The sequence below is a fragment of the Barbus barbus genome (genome assembly GCF_936440315.1).
Source record: "Barbus barbus genome assembly, chromosome: 18".
Taxonomy (NCBI): Eukaryota; Metazoa; Chordata; class Actinopteri; order Cypriniformes; family Cyprinidae; genus Barbus; species Barbus barbus.
In genome coordinates, this window is record NC_136746.1 from 29963597 (window position 1) to 29977589 (window position 13993).

At 35.4% G+C, this 13993-nt stretch overlaps 1 protein-coding gene across 1 annotated transcript in view; it reads right to left on the bottom strand.

Moving 5' to 3' along the window:
• adgra1b (adhesion G protein-coupled receptor A1b) overlaps positions 1 to 13993 on the bottom strand; it is a 145866-nt gene that overhangs the window by 91331 nt on the left and 40542 nt on the right. The window contains exon 7 of the mRNA XM_079440034.1: positions 8420 to 8633. Coding sequence (XP_079296160.1) covers positions 8420 to 8633 — 214 coding nt within the window. The remainder of the gene's footprint in view (positions 1 to 8419; positions 8634 to 13993) is intronic.

Here is a 13993-nt window from a genome sequence, read left to right on the forward strand (position 1 = left end):
AGCGATTCCCTCTCATGGGTTCAGACTAAATGAGAGACTTACATCATTCTGAACAGAGTCCAAACCAGCCCCAGAGTCTCCATCATACACATCATCATCACACGGCATCAAAATTAACTTTATTTACTTTCTACTAAATGTTTTTTTTTGTTGTTGTTTAATATCCTGATGTACTCATTCATGTGGACTTTAGCAACCACCCAGAACACCCTAGCCTAGGAACACCCACAACACATCATTAACTGCATAGCAACACCCTGGCAACCACTCACAAAGCATTAGCAACACATAGCAACACCCTGAAAACCACACACACAACACATTAGCAAACTCATAGCAACACCTAGGCATTCACACACAATGCATTACCAACCGCAAAGCAACACCCTGGCAACTACCTACAACAAATTAGCAACTGCATAGCAACATTCTGGTAACCACCCACAACACATTGAAAACAAGCAACCACATAGCAACACCCTGGCGGCTGCCACACCACATTAGCAACTGCATAGCAATGTTCTGGCATCCACCCAAGGCACATTAGCAACAACCAACCTCATAGCAACACCCTAGCAACCACCAACAGCAAATTAGCAACAAGCAACCTCATAGTAACACCCTGGCAACCACCCATATCAAGTTTTGCATGCACTAGTCACATTTTCTTCAAAATAAAATACATGCTGTATGTGTGCAAACAAGGGGAAAAAACAAGCATCAGTGAGAACACAAACACAAACAGTGACCTACATTCCCACAACAGAGCTCTGTTGTCCAGCCACCCACAACTGTCTCCAAAGCACTTCATTAGCATTACTCTCATGCGCTGATATTTCACAATACGAGGATAATAACAGGCCTGTGAGTGTTGAAGTCGGGGGGCTCCACTGATGAATATTTCAAAGCCCAGAGCATTAAAATAGTTCTGCCCACTATAGAGACGCTCTTCAGTTCAGTATCACTGAAGCATGAATAAGAACAGGTAAATAAATGTGAATTATTTATGAAATATTGAATATTAAAAGAATAACAAAAAGCACACAAACGCATTCAGGAACACTCTTTCATCACTATGGTGTTTAATTAAAACAATTTAGTAGATCTAAAAGCAGCTTACAGTGAATTGTTATACATCATGTTATACATCTTAACAGCACGATTGTCTCTAGGGAATCAAACTCATGACATTAGTGTTTGGCATTAGTGTAAGTAACATTAGGCGATTCATCTGCGTTTATGAATGCGATATTGCGTAGTTTGTCAGTGAACTACAGCTCTGTGCAGTAAATGCTGCTCCATCTGAAAGCACATGAAGGAGATTTACTACTAATCACAGAACCGGCTTTACTGATGAGGAGCGAATGACACAATACATCACATAGCAACCCCTTGGCAGTCACCTACAACACATTATTGCATAGCAACAGCCAGGCAACACCCCACAGCGCATTATCAACATAGCAGCCTCTTGGCAACCACCCACAACACATTATTGCATAGCAACCCATTGGCAACCAGCCACAACACATTACTGCATAGCAACCCCTTGGCAACCACCCACAACACATTACTGCATAGCAACCCCTTGGCAACCACCCACAACACATTGCTGCATAGCAACCCCTTGGCAACCACCCAAACACATTACTGCATATTAACACCCTGGCAACCACCCACAATGTATTATCGCATAGCAACCCCTTGGCAGCTACCTACAACACATTACTGCATAGCAACACCTTGGCAACTACCCACAACATATTAGCAACTGCATAGCAACACCTTTGCAACTATCCACAAGACATTAGCAACTTAATTTCAATACCTTGGCAACCACTCACAACACATTACCACATAAAAACACCCTGGCATTTCTTCCATGCAGCTCATAATGCATTCAACATTTCCTCTATCAGTAGTTTCAATGACAAAGCAGACAAGATTTTTTGAGGTTGCTTTCAGGTTGATCTAAAGTGTCTCAGGTTTCAGCCCAAAGTTTGAGACACTGACTATTTCATCATGAAATTATCCATGTTCCTCTAAAGGTCGAGCAAATGTTGGCCGTTTATTAGAGTCTGCTCACCTCTGAGGCTCCATTAGATCATGATGATGAACTGAGCAGTGGCTTTATGGGATTACAGACCAGTTACACACTTGTCTGCACTATATAAACAGCAGGCTAGGAGACAGTCCAGAGAACAGAATACAAGGACAGGAAAAACAATGAACACGACAGCAGTTTATTTGAAAGGTTTTACTCACAGAAACAGAAAAACAAACATTTTAATGCACTGAATGAATATATTCATTAGAAAAACAAAGTTTGCTGCAAATGAAATTACTAATTGACTTGTGTGTGTCCAGCAGGTCAGTCAGTGTGTCTGTCTGCTGTCAGCCTTCCTCTCCTCTGTCTGCCCTCAAACCTGAGAGACAGACACAAACCCTCATCAGACAAACAGAGCCATAATGAGAGAATTAAACTCCAGTCGCCATGGTTACCAAATCACCAGAGCCAATCAGCCCAGAGAGGCAAACATCATCAGAGAGAACAGAGATTGTGTAAGTGTGAGTGAAACGGAGAGAGTCAAAATAAATATTTATCCTGATGTCAAGATGAACTCAAAATCAACTCCATTTGCTTTCTTGATCCTGTCAAGCCAGATATGAAAAAAGAGTCAGAAAAAAATGAGTTTTTGTTTTAAATGAAAACCTTAAAAAGTTTGCATATGTGTATCATATTTGATGCATCAGGCTTTCATGGCTCATATAGCCTGATATAGTGAGAATATGGAGGAAAAACAGCTCAAATTTAGTCAGAAACTCAAATTGAGCAACAATGTGCAATTTGGTGCAGATGCTGATATTTATATGAAGAAATTCTGCTGGTTGTAATGCAAATCAATGAGATCTTTATAACAGTAGAGCAGATCCTGACATAAAATGATCTAAATATCAGTATCTCTGATCAGTATCAATATCAAGATCACTCTATATCTGCAATAATATTGTTAGAAAGGCTACAGCCTCTATAATTTCTTCAACAAAAAAGTGGACATTACAACCCTTACAAAAAATACCCATGGTTTTATCATAGCAAACCTGCTTAATTTTCTTTTGCGCGACTTCTGAATGCTTGAGACAATAAAATCAATCAGACAACTGTATTAGTAAAATATAGCGATTGGTAACTGTCTAGAGCTACATTTGTCATTTATAAATTATACAATTTAATTACAATTTATTTATTAACTTTTATATTTTATTAAAGTTCTATTTTGACCCCTATAGTAGGTGTTTTTTCCTTCTTAAATACTTCAGGGAGGGGGCACAACAATATAATTCTGCTTAGGGCACCCATTTGGCCAGCAGCGGCCCTGATGAAATGATCCAAACACAATGCAATGCAATCCAATGATGATTGAGAGATGAAGAAATAAACGCTCCTCAAAAGATCCTGAAGATCAGATTTGAGACGCACTGAAAATGATTGATGGAGAATCAAGTAAAGCTGAGCTGCTTCAGTCCAGTAAGAGTTCATCTGGAGATATGACTGCAGTTATTCTGACCATTATTTGATAAAAATTAGTCAAGATTTGACAGCAGAAAGACACTGAAGCAGGACGTTTGTATAATTACACTAAAAGAGCTTTTACTGGATAAACTCTAAATTGTTATTCAGACGACAGAAGACGGAGTAGATTGAGTCTGAAACAGGTTTAACAGCAAAGTTTGATCATTTAGAGGCTTTGAGTATCAAATATTATTCAATAGACCTTATAAATTTCTGGTCTTATTCATTTGTGATTCATTTCAATGCATGAAAAAAAAGGTATATAATAACAAGCAGATTCATAATTTGAAACATTTCAATCCTCAGGTCAAAAACACAAAAAAGTTTAACCTGCAAAGGTTCCAACCACAATCTGCTCTTAAATCAAACAATTAGAGCTATGGAACGATCTGTGTGTAGTTTTCTCAGACGTATGTCATTTACACTGGCGCTTTAATAGCAGTGTAGAGCAGGACATAATGGAGGCTGTATATTTTTACTATAGTACAGCGTCCTGCGGGATCTACCCGCTCCACTAACTCACTCCATCAGCTGTGTGTGTGTGTGTGTGTGTGTGTGTGTGTGTTTTGGTTGGCCGGTGAATTCAGACGGGGCCGTTCCCGTCTCTCTGGCCAGAGGATCTCTGCGCTGCCAAGAGCAACATTACTGTATAGGTTCCACTCGTAAAGCAGAGCAGCACCGTTTGTATGTACAAGGAGAGAGCGGCGATTAATTGAGGGCCTAATCAGACGGAGAATGTCAGGAAATCCATCACAAGCCTGCAGGAACGACTCTTGGAATGAGCGACGGAAAATAGAGAGGAGGAACGAGAGCCGGTCCTGAGTGTCCTCATATTCACCTGACACACTGTGACAGCTGTCAATCAAACACATCACATGAGCAAATACAACAGAAAGAACCAGAGTCCAGACTTTAAAAGTCCTCGAGCACTTTAAGAACTGCTCTATATATTTTTCTACACTCCCCCATAAGGAAATCTAATATATGGATGCTCTATATCTAGATTGAGAACATGTATAAAATCCTCACTGTATAATTTGTATATGTATTGTACATGTGTTAACATGATTTTTCATATGGTATTATATGTAGCCATATATGTCAACAATATCTATATTTTATTTATACATGACACTTTATAAAAACAACATATACACAAAATTCTGAATGTTTTCGCAGTAATTTATTTTACAAATACATGTCTATGTTTTATATTTACTCATATAATATCCACATGTATTGATAGGTTTTAGGATGAATATACATGTGCATGAAATTATTACACATACATTTTTTTAGGGGATAGATCTATATGTTAATATATAAAAAATGTTCCAATTTCTAATAGGTTTCATTAATGCTTTCCCTTCATATGACCATATATATTATACATGGAAATGTAATATATGCACAAATATTACATTTGCATATGGGTGGAACAGATTTATGTATTTGATTGCATATACATTTCCATGGATTTGGATGACACAGTTTTAAACTATTAAGCTTAATGGGATGCATATGTGTCAGTCAGGTTTCTGTAACAGAGCTAATAAACTCAATGCGTTTTAAATACACAATAACCAAGTTTATTTTTAGCATCAATAAATCCAGTTTATATCAATCTCATACATTTTAAGTAATTGAATATTGCTCGTTCCACAGCTAGTCATATTTATACATGTACTTTTTACGATAAATGTAATGATTTTATGCTGACTTCAAACAATTTGAATAAATGCATTTAAAAAATATTATCATTCGAATCAAATAAATGCAGATGGTTAAAAATAAACAACGCCATAACTTTTTAGTGCAGAAATCTGACCTGTTTCATTTATGTATGACTGTCAAATATGCATCAAATTAAGCTTATTAATTGGTTAAAACTGTATAATCTAAATGCATGGAAAATTGACATGCAATTCAAATACATAAATCTTAAATATTTAGTTTGAATGCATATAATTGTGGCTGTCATTTCTGCTGTGGTTTGAATTTTGACACTGAATACCTCTGGAATATATTAAAGAATATCTGATTATGGAAGCATAAAGCTGGATCAGTCCAATTTGAAATGTAATATGCAAAGTGCCATTATAATGTGTAACGTGGCCATGGCAGGTGAGGACGTGAATGTTAATGCAATCACTCAGATTACATTAACAGTCTACATACATTCATTGTGCAGCATGCAAAAACAATTTCAATACAAATACAATTTAATTGTGAGTGTAAATGCATTTAAGGAAAATGCATTAAAAAACTCATCTTAAAACATTCCTATTTAAAATATTCCTCCATTTTTACAAATGCATTTCCATTTTAATTTTGCTAATTAGAATGCATTCAGCTGTTTATTTAATTTAAATATTCATTCTAGCGAAGGAAATTCAAAATGCAAATTAAATTATTAAATATGAATTTTCAATTTTGCAGCAGATGTCACACAAACGGCTATGGGAAATATAAAAATCAAATAAACAAATTGTTCATATAATATTGATATTTTGCATACTGCATTTGAAATGTAATGCTTCCATATACAGTATATTTTATAGGAGTAATTCTAGCTAAAATGACTTTATATCCAGTGAGGCTTTTAAACACGGCATGAAACTGGATGTATGTAGGGTAGTGTTTAACTAATCTATCTGCTTCAGCTCACTTTCTAATCAAACTTCAGAAACGACGCGCTCAGCTAGTCCTGAGATTATGAGTGAAATCCGAGAGGGAATTTAGTGCGAACAGAACGAGGCTGGACTGCAGAGCAGATGATTCATATGATGGCTGAATGAGTCAGTGTCTCCTCTGCATACTAATAATCACACCAGTTTACTAACGAAGGGAAATTAGTGCTGGTGTGAAGTTGAGGAAACACCAGCGCTCCAGCCCGCGCAGAATTCTGCTTGTTGACACTGGGAAACATATTTCTGTCAGCACTTCATCAATATTTATGCTCAGACGTTACTGTGTGGTGAGAGCTAGTTGAAGTAATTAACCGCCACATGGTTCACTTTCACACAAACTGACTCACTCCCACCGTAACTCTCTGTGTGTGTGTGTGTGTGTGTGTGTGTGTGTGTGTGTGTGAGAGATGGAAAATGGAGAGAGCCGGAGGAAGAGGCACGGTGGTCTGTCAAGTGCTTGAGAGTCGGCATGTGGCGCATTATCGCCCTAATTACGATGCAGCATATGTTTCGTTAAACGCGCTAAACCTGCCGAACTCTAGATGACTGCTCGCACTCTTCTGCCAAACCTCTGCAGGGATGCATGGAGCCGCTGGAACCCGGCCAGCGCAATTCACTCATGTCCTTTCAGATCACTATCAAGGGCGCTGATCACAAGAGGTAAAGGAAAAGGTGTGTGTGTGTGTGTGTGTATGCCCCATTTTTAGATTCGTGTTATTTCATATGAAAAGGTTACTGCTGAAATCATATTTTTCCACTTCATGCCTAAAGTACCAGACCATAACCATCATAGAAACACATTTCCAATAGCTGATTCTTAACTATTACTGTACCAACACTAGTGTACAGGACTCCTTGCACACCACACAGGAAGAAAACACCTGGCAACCTCATATACACCCATCAACACCCTAATAACCACACTGTATGTATATATACACACACACACACACATACATATGTTTTTAAATGGAGTGTCTTATACTCATCAAGGCTGTATTTATTCGATCAAAAATACAGAAAAAAAACAGTAATATTGTGAAATATTGTGTTTCCTATTTGAATATACTTTAAAATATAATTTATTTCTGTGAAGTAGCGCTGAATTTTCATCAGTTATTACTGCAGTCTTCAGTGTCACATGATCCTTCAGAAATCATTGTAATATGCTGATTTATTATCAGTGTTGAAACATATAAAAATATTTTTTTGGAAACTGTGATACTTTTTTCTTTGATTCTTTGATGAATAAAAAGGTTTAAAAAGAACAGCTTTTATTTAAAATATAAATCTTTTCTAACAATATACAGTAAGTCTTTACTATCACTTTAACACATCCTTGCTTAATAAAAGTAATACAATTAAAGAAATAATTTAAATAGAAATAAATTAGCTGACCCCAAAATTTTGAATAGTGTACATTGTAACAAAATTTCCATTTTGAATAAACACTGTTCTTTTTAACTTTTAATTTATCAAAGAATCCTGAAAGAAGTATCACAGGTCCCAAAAAATATTAAGCAGTTAAACAGTTTCCAACATTGATCATAAATCAGTATATTATTATGATTTCTGAAGATCATGTGACACTGAAGACTGGAGTAATGACGCTGAAAATACAGCTGCAGATCACAGGAATAAATTATATCTTAAAATATATTAAAATAAAAAAAAACTTATTTTAAATTGCAATAATATTTCAATATAAATTGCAATATTTTATATATGTCTAGAATATGTGACCCTGGACCACAAAACCAGTCATAAGGGTTAATTGTTTGAAATTTTGATTTAGCTGAATAAATAATCTTTCCATCGATGTATGGTTTGTTATGATTGGACAATATTTGAAAATCTGGAATCTGAGGGTGCAACAAAAATCTAAATATTGAGAAAATCTCCTTTAAAGTTGTTCAAATGAAGTTCTTAGCAATGCATATTACTAATCAGAAATTAAGTTTTGATATATTTACGGTAGGAAATTTACTAAATATCTTCCTGGAACATGATCTTAATATCCTAATGATTTTTGTCATAAAAGAGAAATGTATAATTTTGATCCATACAGTGTATTGTTGGCTATTGCTACAGATATACCTGTGTTACTGATGACTGATTTTGTGCTGCAGGGTCACTATGAAGATGTCACTCTCACCTGGTAATGAGGCAGCAGTCGTGAATGATGCTGTCCTCCACGTACAGCCCTCTGTCCTCCAGCGTGTGGACGGGACGCTGTTCGTGGCTCCAGGACAGTCTGACGGTCGGGTCGAGGAACGAGGCGGTGCACTGCAGCGGCAGACGGTCCCCGTGAAACACCAGCTGCCGCTGGGTCGGGATGAGCTGCAGGACGGGGAGCTCCAGCGGGCCGTCTGAAACACGGATCATGGAGATACAGGGGCAAAATCAGATGGGCAGTTGACATGGAATAGTTTTGGGATGAAGTGACAAACCAAACTCAATCTCTTTCATTAACTCTTTCCCCGCCAAACACAGAATTTTCCAGGTTTCCACATTCTCACTGTTATTCACTTGGGGGCGCTATTATGCATCTCCTGAATGAGTCTAGAAATGCTGATCAAAAACACAGACGAGGAAGCCGCAGAAACGAGGGATCTCATATATAAGTATATGCATAAAAATGTTGCGATAAAACCGCATGTAAATGAAAACTGCCTAATGTTTCAGAGTGAAATGTCAATCCAGAAAGTGTTAAAGGTCTGTGTAAGCTTTGGGAGACTCATCTACTGCATCTTTACTTTGATAATATTACTGAATATGATCCAGATGTAGTATTTGATAAAAATTGCTTTTTTTAACGAAGCCTACCTATATTCAAGTGTTGATAAAAAGTATGCTTGAAGCTACAAGCAAACGGATGGTTTTGTTTGAAAGGAGAGGGTCTGTTCCTTATTTTGATGCATTGCATATTCAGATAATTATACAACAAAATATTCTGGGGCCATGAAATTTTAGTGAAAATCATCAAAAACACTAGCGGTGGCTGCAACTTTTTTCAAAAACGCTGGCGGGGAAAGAGTTAAATAAATTAATTAATTAAACCAAGTTACAGTGAACTAATAGTATACAAATGCCAAAAAAAACAAAACAACAACAACAAAAAGTCTAGAGAAACCCCACTCATATTTACATTAAAAATCCTATTTAGTGTTCCTAATCCTAAAACTCATCAAGTTACATAATCTTTCATAAACTCATAACCATAAGTATCTGAACCGTCTGAAACACGCACACAACCATGGAGAACAGATACTGTGGAAATTATGTAGTTTTTGAACAGTGTGACAAATTAAACTCCACCTGAAATTATTTATAATTTTTTTTCTATAAAAATGTAATTCAATCAAGGAAATATTTAACTAATAAATGGCAAAAAAGGGTGGGGGGGGGGGGGACTAATCAGGTTTTTCATGGTGTAAAACACTCACTGAAAATACCATTTAGTGTTACTCGTCTTAAAACTGTGTCACATTAAGTTCCATAAACCTTCATAAAATCATAACTACCCGGACTTATTTTACACATTTATTTTGTAATAATTATACATGCAGCTTTAATGAGCTCATATTAACATGCAGTATAAATTAAGAGACTACATATAAATAAAGTGTACTTTTATCAATTCATTAGTCCTACTCTGAAGAAGTTTTTAGAAACTGTTACAGGACTATAGATAAACTTTGCATACACATTCATTCAGTACATTTAAACTAACGATTTTCAAAAAAACTCCATGGATATGTTGTATCTTTATTTGCCAACCAAATTCTAAGCAATTAACAAGCTTTGATGAATAATATACAACAATAATAATGAGATGACCATATAACTATCTCCAAAGCTTCACACAGGGACACATTATAGTCAGATGTATATTAGTAAAGTTTGTGTTTGGTCTTTGTGCCTCAGGCGTTGTGTGTCCCGCAGGTTTCCCTCGGACACTGGATCTTACAGCATCTCCTCAGACGGACGGCCAGCGCTCTCTGATCAGATTAAACACTCCTGCTGCTCCACAACTAACTCTGTAACGAGCTCACGTTCACACGCCGCTGCCTCCTGTCCTGTTAAACTCACGACTCAAGCCTGGGTCACCGGCGACCCCTCAGTCAGACGGACGCAGATCAAAAGTCAATTAGATGCTGCTTTTCTCCAGATATCTTGTATGACACAGTCTGGCTCATTTCTTGACTTTTGAAATGAGACCCAAATTAAATTTAATGTGTGGGTTACATAGAGGTTATGATTTGAAGAAGTTTGTGAAATCTGACGAAACCCCATACAGAAATATCCTCAAAGGGGTTTTAAAAAGTACTTTTTTGAAAACTTAAAAGTGAAAAAAAAAAGATTCATAAAGACAGTAAAGAATATTTTGTATGGAAGATTTTTTTTTTAAATAATATTAAAATAACACTGGACTGGTGAAGCTACCCTAAAAACTGTATTTTCCAACATATGCACATAATAAAAAAAAAAAGCTTTTTTCTTTTTTTCTTTGTTTTTTATTCATTTACAAAAAAATAATATAAAAATAACAAAAGTGCAAAAAAGACTAAATCGAAAATTAAAGCTGGAAATGAAAATAAAATTAAAAATAACTAATAAATAAAAAAAACTAGCATTTCAACATTTATTTTGTAATATTTAAAAGTAGCTTTAATGAGATGAAAAAAAAAATGTTTAACGTAACATTAAAATGAAAATGAATAAATTGCTTTTATTATTATATTATGTAATTTATTAAAAAACAATCTTTCTGCATTCTATATAAACAAGGCTGGTCTATTAACATTTTTCTTTTCCATTTCAGAGGAAATGCATGAAGTATTTGCAGCATTTTTAGCATAATAAAAATGACAAAAGCACATAACTTACCAAAACTAAACCAAAAACTGAAAAAGAAAATAATTTTAAAATAAAAATTCTAAATGAAAATAAAAATGAAAAAAGCCATAATTTCAACAGCATTTCTTTGATAATAAATATGTATGCAGCTTTAATGAGCTCATGTTAATTCAGATTTTAAAAAAAAAGTTTTCAACAGTAAAATGAAAATAAATAAATTGCTTTTATCTATTATTATTATTATTATTATTATTATTATAACTTACACAAAAAATTTTTTTTGCATATATTAACATGGCTGTTTTATATGATTATTTTTCCACTCCAGAGGAGATGCATGCAGTATATTTAACCGGCGTGTCCCCCTCGGACTTCTGTACATCTTTCATATCTTCTTCAGACGTTCTCTGTCTAATGAAAGCACGTGAGGACGGTTCAGGCCCCTGGTAAATGAACCAGTGGGCCCCGGGGCCGCGAATATATCATTACAGCAGCGCTCCAGAGAGATGCATGATAAAAGACAAGAGACGAGCGTGGGATCCCACCGGATGAGCTCGGCGGCTAATAAAGACAGTCATGTGTCATTACGACCGGCTTCTGCTCATCAGCACACAGCAGAGGACAACAAACACAGCAGACAAAAGTGTGCAGAAGAACCAGAGAACCGGTCTAAGACTGGTGCATTCTTATCAACTGAAAATAGCAACAATTACTTTCATTACTTGACATAAAATAACAAATATTCAATGAAAAACTTCACAACTAACTAAAATAAGTAAGTTTTAATACAAAAGATATTAAAATTACAACTAAAATAAAAATTAATGAAATATTTTAATGTTTTTTAACAAAATATTAAAAGCTAAAAGCACAAAAATGACAAAACAAACAAATAACAAAAAATACAAAATTAAACTAAAACAAAAATTTAAATGTATATATAAAATTAAGACCAACAAAAATGACAATTAATAAAACTAAAATTACTAAATGAAACTACAATTACAATGAAAACATCAAATTAAATCAAGTCAAAATAGCTATTTGCATATAAATATCTAAAACTACTAGATAATATACATGATTGTTGTGATCAGCAGTATTTAAGAGGCACAGAAACAATAAATGTGGCGGCATTACACTTGACCAGATTCATATGCACTAAACAGAACTGATCAAACGCAAACTAATCTTTGTTTAAACCAGTTCACTGAACCGAATCATCTGAATGAACTGATTCACTAGAATGAATCCTACTTCTCTGCGCTTCGCATGCAAGCACAGAAGCGTTTTGACTTTTGAATAGTGTTTTTAGCACTCTACAAGAATCAGCAGTTTCCTGCACTCTTAATATATAAAGCAATATCTGCTGCCTAATCACAGTCTTTTAAGGCTGCTGTCTATGTAGACTGTAGGGCACTCACTAGGTTTTGGAACAGAGCTCAATGATCATCATATGTACACCGCCAGTGTAAGTTGTGTTAGTGATCTGATGTTTCAGACAATACTTCACACACAGTTCATCCGAACACACAAACATGCAGTAATGACTCCCAAACGTCATTGAGCAGAGCCTCAGGACGGTGTATCCGCTGGAGGAGTGCGTTTAAGTGAGCTACTGAAGTTAAAGCTGTGAAAATAACCACTGTAATGCTATAAAAGACGATCCAGCTGTGCAACAAATCACTCTGCCTGTTCACTGCTGTATAACATACACAAACCACACGAGCACTTTACAGCATTATGACTTCTTCTGCTGACATTATATAAAGCAATAAGCCACCAGAGGCCGTGAGATACAGAACTGTAATGTATTTCTGTCCAAACCTGTATGTATGTCTTTGTTCTGCTGAACACAAAGGAAGATATTCTGAAGAAAGTTTGTAACCAGGCTGATCTGGGGCACCATTGATTCCACAGCAGGAAAAAAATACTATGGAAGTCAATGGTGCCCCAGAACTGCTCTGATTCCCACATATTTCAGAATATCTTCCTTTGTGTTCAGCAGAACAAAGACATACATACAGGTTTGGAACTACTTGAGGGAGAGTAAATGATGACAGAATTTTCATTTTTGGGTGAACTATCCCTTTAAGAGCCGGCACACTGAATGCAAGGCACAGAACTGCAGCTACAGCAATATGATAAAACATCTGTGTGTGTTTTATAGAAATATTTACATGTATCTACAGCTAGTGTGCATTTGGTGATATATTTTACAATGACTGTGCACAAGGCTCATCCAAAAAGACCCTAAAACATTTTTTTTTCTATTCATCAATGCAAATGCAACTATGCAAATGAGGCTTATTATGAATTGAACAGGTTTGACAAAAAATGTGGCCGTGTTCGTGCAATAATAATGTTTTTTTTATTCCAAAAAAATTAAGGTTTGCAAAAGTAAAATATTTTTTTTTATTATTTAATTTAATTTATAAATAAATAAATGTGCATTCTATGAAAACAAGGCTGTTCTATTTACACTTATTTTCACTTTCAGGAGATGCGTGTAGTATTTGCAACACTTTAACTCTTTAAATGTTGATGTGTTTGTATGTCACCTGATTTTCTGAATCCCTTTACTGAATTTGAGTGAATTGCATGCTAAAAAAAAAAATGCATACAACACATGCAGATACAAATTCATCAGTGGGTATTATTCATTATTACTGAATATATTCTCACTCAAAATGTGTGCATGTTTGAGCAATAATATATATTTTTTAATTGTAATAATGCAAAATGTGGGAAAAAATAAAGGGTTGCAATAGCAAAATAAAAAAAAATCCTTTAGTGCATTGCACGCTAAAATAATGCACACAACACATGCCAATATAATGTCATCAGTGTGCAAAACTTGTTCTATTAA